This window comes from Protopterus annectens, chromosome 3.part1 (assembly GCF_019279795.1).
Source record: "Protopterus annectens isolate FY-2018-M chromosome 3.part1, PAN1.0, whole genome shotgun sequence".
In the NCBI taxonomy this organism is placed as follows: Eukaryota; Metazoa; Chordata; order Ceratodontiformes; family Protopteridae; genus Protopterus; species Protopterus annectens.
In genome coordinates, this window is record NC_056732.1 from 1820711346 (window position 1) to 1820731381 (window position 20036).

A 20036-nucleotide genomic window follows, 5' to 3' on the forward strand; every position below is an offset into this window, starting at 1 on the left:
CTGTTACCAGACTGAAAACTGTAATTAACTGATCATGTACTTACTGTCAGTGCTGTTACCAGACTGAAAACTGTAATTAACTGATCATGTGCTTACTGTCAGTGCTGTTACCAGACTGAAAACTGTAATTAACTGATCATGTACTTACTGTCAGTGCTGTTACCAGACAGAAAACTGTAATTAACTGATCATGTACTTACTGTCAGTGCTGTTACCAGACTGAAAACTGTAATTAACTGATCATGTACTTACTGTCAGTGCTGTTACCAGACTGAAAACTGTAATTAACTGATCATGTACTTACTGTCAGTGCTGTTACCAGACTGAAAACTGTAATTAACTGATCATGTACTTACTGTCAGTGCTGTTACCAGACTGAAAACTGTAATTACCTGATCATGTACTTACTGTCAGTGCTGTTACCAGACTGAAAACTGTAATTACCTGATCATGTACTTACTGTCAGTGCTGTTACCAGACTGAAAACTGTAATTAACTGATCATGTACTTACTGTCAGTGCTGTTACCAGACTGAAAACTGTAATTAACTGATCATGTACTTACTGTCAGTGCTGTTACCAGACTGAAAACTGTAATTAACTGATCATGTACTTACTGTCAGTGCTGTTACCAGACTGAAAACTGTAATTAACTGGTCATGTACTTACTGTCAGTGCTGTTACCAGACTGAAAACTGTAATTAACTGATCATGTACTTACTGTCAGTGCTGTTACCAGACTGAAAACTGTAATTAACTGATCACGTACTTACTGTCAGTGCTGTTACCAGACTGAAAACTGTAATTAACTGATCATGTACTTACTGTCAGTGCTGTTACCAGACTGAAAACTGTAATTAACTGATCGCGGTACTTACTGTCAGTGCTGTTACCAGTCTGAAAACTGTAATTAACTGATCGTACTTACTGTCAGTGCTGTTACCAGACTGAAAACTGTAATTAACTGATCATGTACTTACTGTCAGTGCTGTTACCAGACTGAAAACTGTAATTAACTGATCATGTACTTACTGTCAGTGCTGTTACCAGACTGAAAACTGTAATTAACTGATCATGTACTTACTGTCAGTGCTGTTACCAGACTGAAAACTGTAATTAACTGATCATGTACTTACTGTCAGTGCTGTTACCAGACTGAAAACTGTAATTAACTGATCATGTACTTACTGTCAGTGCTGTTACCAGACTGAAAACTGTAATTAACTGATCATGTACTTACTGTCAGTGCTGTTACCAGACTGAAAACTGTAATTAACTGATCATGTACTTACTGTCAGTGCTGTTACCAGACTGAAAACTGTAATTAACTGATCATGTACTTACTGTCAGTGCTGTTACCAGACTGAAAACTGTAATTAACTGATCATGTACTTACTGTCAGTGCTGTTACCAGACTGAAAACTGTAATTAACTGATCATGTACTTACTGTCAGTGCTGTTACCAGACTGAAAACTGTAATTAACTGATCATGTACTTACTGTCAGTGCTGTTACCAGACTGAAAAACTGTAATTAACTGATCATGTACTTACTGTCAGTGCTGTTACCAGACTGAAAACTGTAATTAACTGATCATGTACTTACTGTCAGTGCTGTTACCAGACTGAAAACTGTAATTAACTGATCATGTACTTACTGTCAGTGCTGTTACCAGACTGAAAACTGTAATTAACTGATCATGTACTTACTGTCAGTGCTGTTACCAGACTGAAAACTGTAATTAACTGATCATGTACTTACTGTCAGTGCTGTTACCAGACTGAAAACTGTAATTAACTGATCATGTACTTACTGTCAGTGCTGTTACCAGACTGAAAACTGTAATTAACTGATCATGTACTTACTGTCAGTGCTGTTACCAGACTGAAAACTGTAATTAACTGATCGTGTACTTACTGTCAGTGCTGTTACCAGACTGAAAACTGTAATTAACTGATCATGTACTGTCAGTGCTGTTACCAGACTGAAAACTGTAATTAACTGATCATGTACTTACTGTCAGTGCTGTTACCAGACTGAAAACTGTAATTAACTGATCATGTACTTACCGTCAGTGCTGTTACCAGACTGAAAACTGTAATTAACTGATCATGTACTTACTGTCAGTGCTGTTACCAGACTGAAAACTGTAATTAACTGATCATGTACTTACTGTCAGTGCTGTTATCAGACTGAAAACTGTAATTAACTGATCATGTACTTACTGTCAGTGCTGTTACCAGACTGAAAACTGTAATTAACTGATCATGTACTTACTGTCAGTGCTGTTACCAGACTGAAAACTGTAATTAACTGATCATGTACTTACTGTCAGTGCTGTTACCAGACTGAAAACTGTAATTAACTGATCATGTACTTACTGTCAGTGCTGTTACCAGACTGAAAACTGTAATTAACTGATCATGTACTTACTGTCAGTGCTGTTACCAGACTGAAAACTGTAATTAACTGATCATGTACTTACTGTCAGTGCTGTTACCAGACTGAAAACTGTAATTAACTGATCATGTACTTACTGTCAGTGCTGTTACCAGACTGAAAACTGTAATTAACTGATCATGTACTTACTGTCAGTGCTGTTACCAGACTGAAAACTGTAATTAACTGATCATGTACTTACCGTCAGTGCTGTTACCAGACTGAAAACTGTAATTAACTGATCATGTACTTACTGTCAGTGCTGTTACCAGACTGAAAACTGTAATTAACTGATCATGTACTTACTGTCAGTGCTGTTACCAGACTGAAAACTGTAATTAACTGATCATGTACTTACTGTCAGTGCTGTTACCAGACTGAAAACTGTAATTAACTGATCACCTGATCATGTACTTACAGTCAGTGCTGTTACCAGACTGAAAACTGTAATTAACTGATCATGTACTTACTGTCAGTGCTGTTACCAGACTGAAAACTGTAATTAACTGATCATGTACTTACTGTCAGTGCTGTTACCAGACTGAAAACTGTAATTACCTGATCATGTACTTACTGTCAGTGCTGTTACCAGACTGAAAACTGTAATTAACTGATCATGTACTTACTGTCAGTGCTGTTACCAGACTGAAAACTGTAATTAACTGATCATGTACTTACTGTCAGTGCTGTTACCAGACTGAAAACTGTAATTAACTGATCATGTACTTACTGTCAGTGCTGTTACCAGACTGAAAACTGTAATTAACTGATCATGTACTTACTGTCAGTGCTGTTACCAGACTGAAAACTGTAATTAACTGATCATGTACTTACTGTCAGTGCTGTTACCAGACTGAAAACTGTAATTAACTGATCATGTACTTACCGTCAGTGCTGTTACCAGACTGAAAACTGTAATTAACTGATCATGTACTTACTGTCAGTGCTGTTACCAGACTGAAAACTGTAATTAACTGATCATGTACTTACTGTCAGTGCTGTTACCAGACTGAAAACTGTAATTAACTGATCATGTACTTACTGTCAGTGCTGTTACCAGACTGAAAACTGTAATTAACTGATCATGTACTTACTGTCAGTGCTGTTACCAGACTGAAAACTGTAATTAACTGATCATGTACTTACTGTCAGTGCTGTTACCAGACTGAAAACTGTAATTAACTGATCATGTACTTACTGTCAGTGCTGTTACCAGACTGAAAACTGTAATTAACTGATCATGTACTTACTGTCAGTGCTGTTACCAGACTGAAAACTGTAATTAACTGATCATGTACTTACTGTCAGTGCTGTTACCAGACTGAAAACTGTAATTAACTGATCATGTACTTACTGTCAGTGCTGTTACCAGACTGAAAACTGTAATTAACTGATCATGTACTTACTGTCAGTGCTGTTACCAGACTGAAAACTGTAATTAACTGATCATGTACTTACTGTCAGTACTGTTACCAGACTGAAAACTGTAATTAACTGATCATGTACTTACTGTCAGCGCTGTTACCAGACTGAAAACTGTAATTACCTGATCATGTACTTACTGTCAGTGCTGTTACCAGACTGAAAACTGTAATTAACTGATCGTGTACTTACTGTCAGTGCTGTTACCAGACTGAAAACTGTAATTAACTGATCATGTACTTACTGTCAGTGCTGTTACCAGACTGAAAACTGTAATTAACTGATCATGTACTTACTGTCAGTGCTGTTACCAGACTGAAAACTGTAATTAACTGATCATGTACTTACTGTCAGTGCTGTTACCAGACTGAAAACTGTAATTAACTGATCATGTACTTACTGTCAGTGCTGTTACCAGACTGAAAACTGTAATTAACTGATCATGTACTTACTGTCAGTGCTGTTACCAGACTGAAAACTGTAATTAACTGATCATGTACTTACTGTCAGTGCTGTTACCAGACTGAAAACTGTAATTAACTGATCATGTACTTACTGTCAGTGCTGTTACCAGACTGAAAACTGTAATTAACTGATCGTGTACTTACTGTCAGTGCTGTTACCAGACTGAAAACTGTAATTAACTGATCGTGTACTTACTGTCAGTGCTGTTACCAGACTGAAAACTGTAATTAACTGATCGTGTACTTACTGTCAGTGCTGTTACCAGACTGAAAACTGTAATTAACTGATCATGTACTTACTGTCAGTGCTGTTACTGTAATTAACTGATCATGTACTTACTGTCAGCGCTGTTACCAGGAAGCTGCGTTTGTTGAACCGTTATTCCTCCGTCACTGTCACCAGGTGGAATTGTCTCATGTTTCTTAATAATTAACCACAGTTGGTCCACTGGGATGTTGTAACCTGAAAATAATCAGGAATCATTACAGAAGTTTATACTGGTTTATACTGGTTTATCCCTACCTAGCTAGTGGGCAATGAAAACAATACATGTACCAGAGCAAACAAACAACTTAGTCATTAACCATGAATAAAGACTGGCTACCTCTGCAGTACTGGGCATGTTCTATATTCATTTACCATTGGTCCATTGTGTTGTCTCTTGGAATTACTAGTACTAGGCCATGTAACTTAAAAAAACTTAAAAACAACTTTCCCACATACCTACCCATTTTGCTTTTTCAGTATGTATGCTGTTTCAGCAATGTTTTCCTGACACTGAATTTCAGAAATATTCATATCTATTGGTACTCATTAATAAATTCTCTTGCCCCATCTCTGCCTTAATTTTACTGCTTTAACCGGTTAAATGCAGTGATGTTATTGATGTATTTCACTGCAAACTAATCTACAGCAAAGGCAATTAAACTACATGCATTGCAATGAAGTAACACAAGGCAAACGAAAATAAGAACAGAAGATCTCAACAGAATAAGCAAAAATTCGGGCAATGTACAAATGATTAAACTGAATGTTGTTTGTCTTTTCGGCTTTTCCTGGTTAGAGGTCGCCACAGCGGAACTCCGGTCCGCTAATGATTGGCAGTAGATTTTTTATGGTGCCGAGTTGCCAGCCTGACGCCCAATCTTCAGCGAAGGCACGCCCATTCATGCATGTCTTTTGGAGGCCACCCGACCGGGGGGAGGACATGCAGACTCCACACAGAAGGCACTCCAGCCGTGATGTTATTGCTGTATTTCACTGCAAACCAATCTACAGCAAAGGCAATTAAACTACATGCATTGCAATGAAGTAACACAAGGCAAACAAAAATAAGAACAGAAGATCTCAACAGAATAAGCAAAAATTCGGGCAATGTACAAATGATTAAACTGAATGTTGTTTGTCTTTTCGGCTTTTCCTGGTTAGAGGTCGCCACAGCGGAACTCCGGTCCGCTAATGATTGGCAGTAGATTTTTTATGGTGCCGAGTTGCCAGCCTGACGCCCAATCTTCAGCGAAGGCACGCCCATTCATGCATGTCTTTTGGAGGCCACCCGACCGGGGGGAGGACATGCAGACTCCACACAGAAGGCACTCCAGCCGTGAATCGAACAGGAGAACCTCTTGCTCTGAGGCAACAACGCTACCGCTGTACCACCGTGGCTTCCAAAAGATCAAACTGAATGAAGAAATAAAACACAACTACACTTGTTATCTTACAATTCAATGCCTTGTGTCAGACATCTTGCAATCTGTAATTAACCTTGTGGAGAAATGCAAGTTTTTTTTAAGTAACACTAAGTTCCAGACCATCAAAACTTAACTTTCAGGGAGGTATGTATGCAGTTTGACAATGAGCAGACATGTCATTTTCAGGAAATGAATTCCTGACACAAAGTAAAAAATGCTGTATCACCTAAACAACTCAGAATTTTTTAGGACACTGGAAAGTTGCAGATTTTTTTAAAAAACTTAGTTTATTTATTTTAGGTGCTTTGGTCCTAGGAACCTTTTCACCACAACCTTAGTCAGAAAGTCAGGAAAAAAAAAGTGAGAAATAGGAAAAATGTAGAGCTAACATATGACAATGCATACAAGTGAGACATATTGTCAACACCACTCAAACAGAAACATATACAGTTAAATTAAACAATATGAACTGCTATATACTATTACTATATAGGCATTAACATCTGGTTTTATGAATATTCCACATACATAAAAACACAAGGCTTTCTTTAGTTATGTTAGGAACCTGGGTGGGAATTCCCAGATATGCACAGAATTAGTCCAAAATGACAAAAAATACACCGAACCCACAGACATTGCCAACATCCTAGCTGACAGGTTCAGTGCAAACCCCCCCCCCCCCACCAAAAGGGCAAATATCTATCCCAGCAGAGTGCTGCCCCCCTGACATCACAGATGCTCAGGTAAGAGCCGCCCTCTCCAAACACAGCATCAATGGGACCAGACAGTGTCCCGGGCTGCGTCCTACATGAACTCCAAGAAGACCTAAACCCAAACATAAAACTACTGTTCAATCTCAGCCTTACTACAGGATATGTACTCAAAGAGTGGTGTACAGCAACAGTGGTCCCTCTCCACAAAGGTGGTGCCTCAACGGACCCTGGAAACTATCGCCCCATAAGCCAGACTAGCTTGGTCTGCAAAGCTATGGAAAGGATCATCATGGACCTCATAAATAAAAATATTGGGGACCTACAGACACTGGATCCTACCCAGTTCGGCTTTGTTAAGGGCAGATCCTGCCTCTTAAACCTGGTCGACTTCTTTGAAACAGTCACCAAGGCCATTGTGAAAGGAAGGTGGTCCACACAGCCTACCTGGGCGTGCAAAAGCCTTGATACAATACCCCACGGGCATTATAGATAAGCTCACCAGCTTAAATATAAACCCCTATGTCACTAGATGGGTTGCAAACTGGCTCAAGGACAGAACCCACATGGTTAGAATTGCTGGAGCCATGTCAGACTCCAAACCAGTTACAAGTGGCGTCCCACAAGGCTCAGTCCTGGGACCTCTCTTGTTCGGTATATATTTCTCGGAGGTACAGGCCAACACAGAAGGACTGTGGCTGACCAAGTTCACAGATGACTGCAAACTGGGTGCCATAATCGACTCTCCAGCCGACACAAGCATCCTCCAAAAGGGCCTCATAGAAACAGACAACTGGTGCCAGAGCCATGGCTTCAAGCTAAACGCAAAAAGTGTATAGTCATCCCCTTTGGCAAAAAAAGTGCCCACAAATTACCACATAGGTGGTAATCCATTAAGTACAGAAGAAGTAATTAGGGACCTGGGGACCCAAGTTGATAGCAATCTCTCATTTGACAACCACTGGGCCAAAGTGGTTAGAAAAACATTTTATATAGCCCACCTAATCATGAAGGGATTCACATCTAGATTAGGGGAGGTCATCGTGCCTCTTTACTCATCCCTCATCAGGCCCATAATCGAGTACAATGCCCTTTGGGATGTACCTTACCAGACACCTGCAGCAACTGGAAAGACCCCAAAAGTACCTCACCAAGAGGATCAAAGGGCTCAGACAGATACCATATGCTGCCCGGTTAAAGAAACTCCAGCTCTACTCAGTGGCATACCGCCTGCTCAGAGGCGACCTGTGCCTGACGTATAAAGCCATGTCCAACCAGGAATTAAGGACATGCTGCACCTCAAAAATCCAATCCCATCGAAGCTACGCTTTCGAGACTTGAACCTCAGCACTGAAATAAATAGGACATGCTGTAGGGACAGATTCATAACCCAGAGGCTCCCTTCACTCTGGAATAAAATCCCAGTCCAGGTTAGGCAGAGTCCCTCATTGACTCTCTTCAAGAGGAATCTTGATGAGTGGATGGGAGATCGTAGGTTTACCCTGGGTATCACTTCTGTGTCACTGTTAGACAGAGGCACAGTATACTAACCTCGAAAAAGGGCATAGCAAAATTAATTTAAAATGGGTGGCGAAAGCCAAACATACTCTGGCTAGGCTTATAAATGCCCTAGGGCAGATAGCCTAGTATGAACCTATGAACCTAAGAATATCAGAGCACATTTGTAAACACAGTGAAATAATGAAAGCAATGACTGTGCAAAATACATAAAAACATGCAAAGATTACTAAGTATTATTTTATTTTTTATTTATAGACATTAGTTTCCCGGGAAAGTCTGACTGCATCTAAAGTACATATTTTCAGCGTACACCCAGGGAGAAAAGCTCCAATGTACATCATTTACATAATAATATATAAAGTTGAAACAGCTGCACCACATTTTAAATGTACAGTTATGGTAAAATTGATTACATTATTACAAGATTATTTACACTACAGAAGATAAGTCAAGTGATTAGTGACATTTTAAATGCACAATTCAGGTAAGGCCGTTTACAATATTACAAAAATATTTATGTTGTGGAAGATAAATCATAAGTAGCAGTACAAGGTGCACAATGTTAGTCCTGGGTTCAATACCAAATCAGTATAAATGATGAAGATGAAGTCAAAGAATGACAGTAAGATAGTACAAGGTACATGTCTGATAAAGTAGTAATTAAGAGGGTCGGTAGATGACTGAATAGGTTGTATTAAGTTAGGAAGACGTTACAGAAGAAAGTTACAAAGAGCAAATAGATAGGAAAAAAGGAGTGTTAATTTAAGAGTTGGAGGAAGTGAGATTCATGGTATATGGTATTCAGGATGGGTGATATCAAATAAGGAAAGAGGAATATGTGCATGATTTAGTTAAAAATCCTTTTAGTGGTTGCTTAGAAACTAAGAGATTACTAGTGGCTCTAATGCCATTTGGTAATGGAGGCTTTGTCCGACTGATTTATTGGGTTTATCCTCTGATTAAGGGATCTTTTAGGAAATAGTTATATGGAGCGGCGCGCTGGGTATATATATGACTTTGCAGATAGTTATAAACCGTAATAAAGATTATGTGGAAGCTGAACCCATTTCAGATATTGAAGGGCAATGCAGAGATGGGTGTAATGAGTTGTGCTGGTTGCAAATTTAACAATTTTATTATAACATGATTCAAGTTTTGATTTTAGTGATATGAAGGCTGGTGAAAATAGGTGCTCTACACAGGAGTGAAGGTAAGAGGTTGGTGGTGGCAGGTTTAGTTTTCGTAGTGGTATTTACAAAATGTCTATACCTGTATAACAGCTCTAGTTTATGTGTTTTGATATTGCTGGATATGAAGATCAAATGTAAGGTTTTCATCTATTATAACTTCTAATAGTTTAGTACAGGGGACAACTCTGATTTCTAGTATGCTTTGAGAAACTTTGTTTTTTCACGTGCGACTGTTTTAGGTGTAAAGAAGAGAAGTTTCATTTTTAAGGGTTATGTCACACTTGGGAATTGCTAAGCCATGCTTTGACAGAGGTGAAGGATTCTCAGGTTGTCTGCTGAAGGTGTAATAGATTATTTGAAGACCAAATAATAACAGAGTCATCTGCATACTGAATTAGTGATCCATGGCAGGTGGAACTATGAAGGTTGTTGGTAAAAACATTACAAAGGAGGAGACCAAGAACAGATGCTTGGGGAACTACAGTAGAGTTAGGTAAGTATGGGGAGAGGGTACCTTGCCATATTACTGATCTCTGCCTGTTAGACAGACAGCCAGTAAACTATTGGATAGAGGGAGACAAAAGACCTAGGTTCGATAGCTGCTGTAGACATTTAGTGAGAAAACAGTGTCAAAACCTTTTGACAGAACTAAAAATAGTTTTGAAACTATCCTACCAATGTCACTAACAATTTTAACAGTGTTTAAGAAAGACAGCAGAGTTGCTGTTGTACTGTGGGCTGGTCTAAAGCCATGCTGAATTGAGGTAAAATTGTTAATTTCAGAGTAGATGTTGAAGAGATTGGTGATGTGTAGTATTCGGGCTGGTAATGTTGTTATTGTACTGTAGGGGCGCTGTGGGGAATTCAACGTAATGTTGGTTCTGTATTCTCTGGTAACTTGTTGGTTCCGGTGTATGTATGACTTGCAGAAGTGGTGAGCATGTAGCATGGGTGCGCACCTGGAGGCTCTTAATAAAGAAAGGCCTTACAACTCCAGAAACCGTGTGGTCTCCTTATTTCCCAGGATATAACATATTGGCGACGAGAGTGGGATGGGATGCCTCTGAGTCCGCTGCGAGTGAAAACGGTGGGGTGCAGTTCATGTCGGACGACGAAGAGACGGGGCCTGCCGGAGTGATGTCTGGTTCCATGTTGGGGTCACTGGTTGCATGCGACTGTCAGACACAGACCTGGGAGGAGTATTGTGAAGTGTTGGAACATTTTTTTGAGGCAAATCAGATAATGGAAGCGGGCCGGAAGCGAGCCATATTGCTGAGCTCGGTGGGCAGCAAGACGTACAGTCTGATGAGGAACTTATTGAGTCCTGATAAACCGGGGACAAATCGCTCACGGAGTTGACGAGCTTGCTTCAGTCACATTATAACCCGAAGCCGAGTGCAATAGTCCAGAGGTTCAAGTTAAATTCAAGGACTAGAATGGCCAATGAAATGGTAACGGAGTATGTCGCAGTGTTGAGGAACTGCGCAACATTGTGATTATGGGGACAGATTGACAGAAATGCTACGAGATAGGCTCAGATGTGGCATTGCAGATGACCGCAGACAACGCAGATTGTTAGCGGAGCCTGACTTGTCATTTGAAAAGGCCTTGAAGTTGGCACAGGCCATAGAGACAGCGAATAAAGACATTCGTGATTTACAGCCAAGAACCATTGAAGGGGTTGGAAGCAGGAGTGCTACCCCACTGCCAGTGCATAAAGTGGTCATGGAGCATAAACCACAAGGGAAGTCTGGTCAGTATGCTTGTTACAGGTGTGGTGGTGAACATCTGTCACGGAACTGTCGTTTCTTAAATGAAAAATGTCATGCTTGTGGTAAAAAGGGCCATGTAAAGAAGGTGTGCCGCTCAATGCCCTCTAGGGTCCAGCCGAAAAAGGGGGAGGAAAAGAGCAGTTTCATGGACAGTAAGGGAAACCGAAAAATAAAACGGCAGTATGCACACCACATGCGTGAAGGTACAGATAAACAAACCAGGGAAGAAGAGGAAGTGTTTACTATGGTCAACATGAAAAAGGCAAGGTGGGAAAGAGTTGATCCCATTAATATCCAGCTGGACTTAAATGGTAAAATGGTGCAGTTTGAAGTGGATACGGGGTGTAGTGCGACAGTTCTGTCAAAGGCTGAGTATGGGAAGTTATGGCCCAGAGAAGCTCAGGAGCTGCAGGACTGTTCAGTGACTTTGAGAACTTATACAGGGGAAAGAGTTCCCACACTGGGGATGGCAAAAGTGACTGTGAAATATGAGGACAAAGTCAAACAGTTGCCAGTCATGGTGGTAGCAGGTAAGGGACCAAACCTGTTAGGCCGGTCGTGGTTAAAGGAGTTGGACATGGGTTGTCTACAGCTCCATAAAGTAGAACAGCATGGGCTGACCTTGCAAGGAGTGCTGGAGAACCACGAAGAAGTGTTCAAAGAGGAACTGGGGACCTGGAGGGTCCACCATTCAAAATACACGTTAAAGAAAACGTAACGCCAAGATTTTACAAACCCCGACCCGTACCATATGCAATGAAGAAGAAAGTTGAGTTTGAGTTGGAGCGACTCACTAAGCAAGGTATAATCGAACCAGTAAAGTTTTCGGAATGGGCCGCACCAATTGTTCCCGTATTAAAGCCAGATGGTACTGTATGCATATGTGGTGACTACAAGTTAACAGTGAACCAAGTCAAGCTGGAGCAGTATCCTTGCCAAAGGTGGAGGATGTGTTTGAAAAGCTGTCGGGAGGTGAAAGGTTTAGTAAACTGGACCTCAGTCAGGCATATCAACAAGTAGTGCTGGAAGAAGGGTCAAAGTCATATGTCACCCTTAACACACACAAAGGTTTGTTCCAAGTCAATCGTTTACCCTTTGGTGTTTCCTCTAGTCCAGCTATTTTCCAGAGAATAATGGAGGGACTGGTGGCAGGAATTCCGAAGGTGGCTGTGTATTTAGACGACATCCTGTTGACGGGTAGGAACATTCGAGAGCATTTGGAGACGCTGAATGAGGTGCTGAGACGACTGCGAGAGGCAGGTCTGAGGGTGAAACGGAGTAAATGTGTTTTCATGGCAAAGGAAACAGAGTTCCTGGGTTACAAGGTGGATGCATCGGGCCTACACCCCCTGCCAAATAAGGTGGAAGCCATTCAACAGGCGCCCGCACCCACAAATGTTACAGAGCTGAAAGCCTATTTAGGCTTACTCAACTATTATAACAGGTTCCTGCCAAATCTGTCAACGCTGTTAGCTCCTTTACATAAGCTATTAAGGAAGGAGGCTCAGTGGTCATGGCAAGAAGAACAGGACAGAGCGTTTGAACAGTCAAAGGAACTAATGCAGTCTTCAGAGGTTTTGGTGCACTACGATAGTCACAAGGACTTAATTTTGTCATGTGATGCCTCACCTTATGGGGTAGAGGCTGTGTTGGCACACCGGATGCCAGATGGACAAGAAAGACCCATTGGGTTCATGTCACGAACTTTAACACAAGCGGAGTCAAACTATTCCCAGCTAGATAAAGAGGGTTTGGCTGTCATGTTTGGAATTAAGCGGTTTCACAAATACCTCTATGGCAGGAAGTTTACTATTTGCACCGATCATAAGCCTTTGTTGTCACTGTTCAACGAGATGAAAGCAGTGCCGCAGATGGTTTCTCCCTGCATTCAGAGATGGGCTGTAACATTGAGAGCTTATGAATACGAGATTGTTTATAAGCCCGGGAAACACCATAGTAATGCGGACGCATTGAGCCGTCTGCCGCTACCGGGTCATCTCCAGGAAGAGGAAGCGGAGGACCGAGTTCTGATGATGGAGGACATCACGTTGGTGTCTGCCAGGGAACTGAGTGAATGGACACGCAAAGACCCGGTGCTAGCTAGAGTGTTTCAGTGGGTCCAGCAAGGCTGGCCAGTCAAACAAACTGATCCAGTTTTTCGGCCTTATGAGGTGAGGAAAACAGAGCTGAGTGTGCAAGCTGGATGTGTATTGTGGGGGCACGGTGATAATTCCGCCCCAGGAAGACGGCACTTTACAGCAGTTGCACCAAGGTCATGTGGGCATCACCCGAATGAAGGCCTTAGCCGAGTTATTTCTGGTGGCCAAAGTTGGACCACGATATTGAAGTCGCTGTGAATGAGTGTAAAACATGTCAACAACATCGCAACTTGCCTGTGGCGGCGCCACTACACCCATGGGAGTGGCCGAGTAGACCTTGGCAGAGACTTCATATAGATTATGCCGGGCCTTTTATGTGGGAAATGTTTTTGATAATCATGGATGCTCATTCTAAATGGATGGATGCCTATCCAGTAAAAACACCCACTTCTACCATTACCATTGAATGCTTGAGGAAGAGTTTCAGTAGCCAAGGACTACCAGAGACTATTGTATCCGATAATGCTTCATGTTTCACGAGTGAAGAGTTCAAGGGTTTTCTGAGAAAAAATGGCATCGTACACATCACATCAGCACCATACTATGCAGCTTCAAACGGTTGTGCTGAAAGGGCTGTCCAAACTTTTAAAGCAATGATGAAAAAGTCCGGAGAAGGAAGTATAGCAGCAAAAGTGTCAAGGGTGTTATTCAACTACCGTATTACACCCCAGTCTACCACGGGTTTGTCACCTGCCGAGATGTTGCAAGGACGGAGATTAAGATCCACGTTGGATCTGGTGCATCCAAACATCCGAGCTAAGGTTGAGAGGACCCAGTGGAGGCAAAAAGAATGTCATGATCGACGACGGAGAGAGAGAAGTTTTCTGGAGGGAGATGCAGTGATGACGCGAAATTTTAGTTATGGACCTAAATGGATTCCAGGGTTCATTGTCAAGAGTACAGGTCCATTATCCTACCAGGTGAGGTTGAATGGAGATTTCTTGGTGAGGAGACATGTAGACCAGATTCTGCGGAGCGAACAGAAAAAGGACTCCACGGAACTGCCAGCCTCGGAAATACCGTTAATTTCGGAACACGGGCTCGCAGCGGCAGGAGGATCGCCAATCGTGGGGCCCAAGGGGGACCGCCGGGACTCGGAAGGAGAGGTTCCCGAGGATCCAACCATTCCAGGGATGGACACACCGGTGCCCGAGGTGGTAACTGTGACACCGGAGTCACCTAGGGTGGTACCATTGCGCCGTTCTAAGCGTGTGCTGGTTAAACCTAGTTACTTGAAGGACTATCGATGTTAAAAAGTGCATGTATAGATTACAAGAACAACCTAGCTCGATTGTATGGTAATCAGTTAATATCTAGCCAGTTATTTAGAAAGTAAGTGACTAGATGGATTGCTTTGGACTTGCTCCCTAGTTTTTCTTATGTAAGGGGATTGTGTCATAGCTTAAGAGGGGAGGAATGTAGTATTCGGGCTGGTAATGTTGTTATTGTACTGTAGGGGCGCTGTGGGGAATTCAACGTAATGTTGGTTCTGTATTCTCTGGTAACTTGTTGGTTCCGGTGTATGTATGACTTGCAGAAGTGGTGAGCATGTAGCATGGGTGCGCACCTGGAGGCTCTTAATAAAGAAAGGCCTTACAACTCCAGAAACCGTGTGGTCTCCTTATTTCCCAGGATATAACATGATGTACATATTGTTTTAGTAGTTTGGAGAGGGGGGAGAGGATTGCTTAGTAAATATCAAGCACAGAGTCCTTCTAGCAGTAAGACAGGATGTTTTCATAAAGCATGTGTGACATAGTGACCACTATACAAAACACTAGGTTGAGCATAGGAGAAGCAAGGTATGAATGGGAATTGTGGGAACAATACATACAGGGGAGGAAAGAAGTATAAAAGAAGGCAGGATTTTAATGAGCTATGTAAATGACTGGGTAGATTATAAGTGACGTATAATGTTTGCAACTAAAATTATGTCAGTATGGTTGGTAATGTAAAATGCTTGAAACTAAGATTATATCGATATGGTTTGTTTTCATTTATATAACTGTATGATTGCCCATGTCAAAAGTGAGAATTTCATAAAGATGTTCTTGTTTAAAAAAAAATGAGAAGAAAGGCCTGCAACTGCTTCACTCAGGATGTGATGTACACTAGTGAGAGTGTGATACAAAGTAAATACAGAGCCATCAAGCAGGACACTGGTACTGAAGGTAATGAGGTACAGCTGTTACAGTCTTATATTATGGCTATTCTTCAAGACTGATTTGATAGACTCTAAGTGCAGAGGGGTTTCTGGAGGAATCCGCGTACTTTGTGTAGAAGCAGTTGGAGGTAGTCAGGGTGTGGAAGAAAAGCCTATTTTTCTTAAGAAGGAACTGCAAAGAGTCTTTATTGGATTTATTCTACATACACAGGAAAGTCAGAGGAATTCTATAAGCTGCTGCAGGGCCTTTTTTATAATATGCTAGTGTCTGCCTAGTCCAGGGCATATGAAAGACTAAGGAACCATTTCTTAATATTGCCAGTGAAGTGCCTGCTTGGTCCTGCAGTATCTGTTGTCAGCCTGGACTAAAGGTTTAATTGTCCAAGAGGTGAGAATTCTACCTTGGTTAATAAATTCAAATGAATGAGTGAATGAATGAATGAATGAATGAATAAATAAATAAGACCCTGAGAAAGCTTGCTGATGGAAGACTCAACATTTCTTTTTGGTTTTCTAATAAAAACAACAAACATTTCTGCTGGGTTTTGTAGTAAAGTAAAAGATCTTCCATTTATGTTGAATTCTTGCTGTTCATCAAAAAAGTTTTTACTACTGAACTCGAGAGTCTCTGTATTATGCTCATGAAAACTGGAAGATACATCACAAGAGCTACAGAATGTTCTTTCAAAAAGGTAGAGGCACAACTTCACCAGTGACTGAAAAGATACAACATTCAACATGGCTGTTTTTTTTTTCTCTGTGTAGAAAACTTGTGCTGCCTGGAAGGATCTGCCTTCCTAAAGTACCCTGCAAATGGGAAGAAACTTTTCTGATAAAAAAAAGCCTTGGAACTAACAGATGGTGTCCTTCTTAAATAGCTTAAGATAGACTCTATCAGGGCCACTAGAAAACCTCTTTACCACAGCCTTTGGATGGCCTTTGTCACAGAGAAATGGAGAACTGCAATAGTTGTCCCTCTGCACAAGGGGAACCCCATCAACTGCCCCAGGGGACTACATACCTATAACCTTAACTAATCTTATCTGTAAGGCCATGGAGAGAATTATCATGGACCTGATCAAAAAAGACTCTCCAAAAACTGGATCAGACACAATCTGGCTTTGTTAAAGGGAGGTCTTGTCTGCTTAATCTGGTGCACTTCTTTGAGAAAGTCACCAGGGCCATGGATGAAGGCAAAACGGTACACACAACTTATCTAGACCTGGCCAAAGCTTTTGACACAGTTCCCCAGTCAGGGATCATACATAAAATTACTGAATTAGGCATAAACCCCTAGACTATCAGATAGCCAACTGGCTCACTGACTGGACACATGTTGTCTAGATAGGTGAATCCACTTATGATAAGAAACCTGTTACTATTAGTGTCCCACAGGGCTCAGTGGTTGGACACCTCCTGTTTGATATATTTTTCTCCGAAGTGAATGCCAGTGTTGGGGACCTCTGGCTCACCAAGTCTGCTGATGACTATAAGCTGGGAGCAATCACTGAATCCCCCAAATGATGTTGACATCCTACAAGAGGACCTAAAAATGACAAACGACAGGTTCCAAAATCATGGTCTGAGACTGAATGCTAAAAAATGCATAATCATACCCGTCAGTAAATCAGTTAACCCTGCAAATTATAATATTGATACCACACCCCTAAACGTAGACCCAGTGGTGAGGGACCTAGAAATACAGACAGATACTAACCTAAACTTTGACCACCAGGTAGCTCCAGAAGTGAGTAAATGCTTCTGTGTGGCTCAACTTATAAGCAAAGGCCTGGCATTAAGACCAAAGGAAGTTAAAGTGCCATTGTACTTGGCCCTCATCAGGCCCATAATTTAGTACAATGCTTCCTTCTGCATGTACCTAACCAGACACTTACACCAAATGGAGCAGCCCCAGAGGTTACTCACTAAAAAATATTCAAAGCATAAGACACATATCTTATGCAGACCGACTAAAAGCCCTATCCCTTTGTTTCATCTCTTATGTTTCATCTCTTATGGTTTACTGAGATGGGAATTGGACCTGACCTACAAGGCATTCTCCTATCCAGCCCTGATGAAAATATTACACATTTGAAAGAAAATTTATACAAGGATTATGCATTACAATAACAGAATGTGCTGCAGAGACAGATTTCTTTCCCAATGGCTACCTCATTAATGGAATAAACATGCCATGTACGTAAAACAAAGCCTGTCCCTCACTCTGTTCAAAAATAATTGGGATAAATGGATGTGGAACAGTAAATTCAGTCCTGGGATACTTCCCATATCCTTTATGGCCAGAGGTAGTCTTGTAAATGGTTTCAGAGCTTCAACACCCAAAGAACCACTACACCGATACTACCTCATCCCTTATCTGGGGAATTAAAATTAAAATATTGCAATATCCTGTGTATTATTGTCTAAGCTTGTAAAAGCTCTTGTGCCATTAGCCTAGTAATCACCTATGAACCTTAATGTCTTCACTATGGAAATATGTATATATTGCAATGACTTTACTAATGAGTCCCTAAGTTTTTTCCACCAGTGGAAATAATGTTATATATTGTATAAATAGTTTGATTTACTACACTTTTCTACATTACTAATTCTGCTACCACTGTCAACATATTCAATTTTATTAACATATTCTATTACACTGTGATACTGTAGTATGTAATGGCATAAAGAGCTTTTCTCTCAGGCCTCTGCTGAAAATGAATCTTTTTCCGCAGTTGGACTTTCCTGGTAGAAACGTAGACTTCTGAATATTCCAATCACACAGGATACAGCAGATCAGAACACATTTGAAAACTCCTCCAGAGAGCACCAATTAGAAGTCCAAATGGAGAGATAAAATCAGCAAGAAAAAGAGCGTAATACAGCTGGAATGGACAACAGCAAATAAATCCACCATGGGACCAGCCCTGTGGTGGATTTATTTGTTGTTGGACATTGTCGGTTTTCTTTGTATATCTGGAATGGAGTTCATCTTCAAATCCTGGTGAGTAGTTTCACTTGATGGACCCCTTTTTTTTTTTTAGAAAATCTAAGAAGGACAACACCGATATATAGACTGTACTTCATATACAACAGGAGAAAGGCAAGTCCAAAGATAAATAAAAATAATACTGAATACACAAGTCTGAGGGTAAAAAAGTGCCCAATCCAGGTGTACACACTGGTGCCAGGACTGGAAATAAAGTAGAGTTTAGAATCCCCAGGACATGGAAAACGTCCTACTACAGGTTTAGGCCAGACTCAGGGGATTGTGCCTCCCTGTGGAAGAAGGAAATAGTCCACAAAATTGACAGCATAATCAAGATGCATAGAGACAAGAAACTGGACTGCTGAGGATACGGAAAAAATGCATATTGTTACTATTATTCAAGAAGCCCAGAATTTCCTGACAGAGGACATGTAGTAAGAGTACAATAGAAATGAGAGGAAAAGAAAAATACTCACACAAGAAAAAATGCCAAAAGCTACAAATAAAATTTATTTATTTATTTAACATTTGTTGACCGGGAAAGTACGACTAGGTTCCACAGATCCTGTTTTCAGCAGAGGCCCGGGGAGAAATCCTCCAGAAGCATGTCTTTAGAAAAAAATGCAAGATCCTTAATGCAATAGTTCATGGAAAACTATTGGGTAGCCTAGAAATAGAAGCCATATAGTAAATGAGAAAAGGTAAAGAAAAAAAACAGTGTTTTGAAAGGTAGAAAAAAGAAGCATGGATATGGGAAAGAGAGATCTGACGTGGTACAGTATTTATATAACCTGTCGTGGAAAATCATTACATAGATAAAACATTTAGTGTCTTACAATGAGAAATGGCAGAGGAAGTGAGAAAAGATAAAGAAAAACAAACTTGAGGATTTTGAAATGTATAAAGAAGAAAAGTATACACAGGAAATAAAAACATAATCTCATATAGTGCAATATTTATGCAAAGAGGAAAGCCAAACTAATGAGTGAAAAAGTAGCTCCAAATATATTAGTAGGGGAATACTGACAAAGACACTCACATATGGCACATTTCACAATACAAAAAAATAAGATCATAAAGGGAGAATGTAAAAACAAGGAAGATTTGTGAGGAAGAAACTACATAGAAAGTGAGGTGATAGACCATCTGCACAATAAAGGATTGAGTGTGGAAACGCCAGCACAGGCAGTGTCACAACATGAGGGACCAGTGGGTCTCCAGATACAGGAGCAGCAGGTAGAGTCGGAAGCATTTGAACAGGATTTGCCACAGGATGATTCTTTGAAGTTGGACAGCAAGAAAAGAATCAGGTGGCTACTATGACACATGTAATGTCACGGCATGACAGGTCAATGGGTCTTCATGTGGGGGAGCAACAGATGAAGCATGGTACATCCAAGGAGAAGATCACAGGATGATGTTCTGGAACTTTCTGTAAAAGACGCAAAAAGCAGAGATAGAGAGAAAAGAAAATGCTTCCATTTCATAAGAAAATGATGTAAGGGAAAACCTGCT

At 40.9% G+C, this 20036-nt stretch overlaps 1 protein-coding gene across 1 annotated transcript in view; it reads right to left on the reverse strand.

Moving 5' to 3' along the window:
* LOC122797884 (zinc finger protein OZF-like) overlaps nucleotides 1–20036 on the reverse strand; it is a 235209-nt gene that overhangs the window by 143963 nt on the left and 71210 nt on the right. Inside the window, exon 3 of the mRNA XM_044066403.1 lies at nucleotides 4665–4787. Within this exon, the coding sequence (XP_043922338.1) occupies nucleotides 4665–4787 (123 nt within the window). The remainder of the gene's footprint in view (nucleotides 1–4664; nucleotides 4788–20036) is intronic.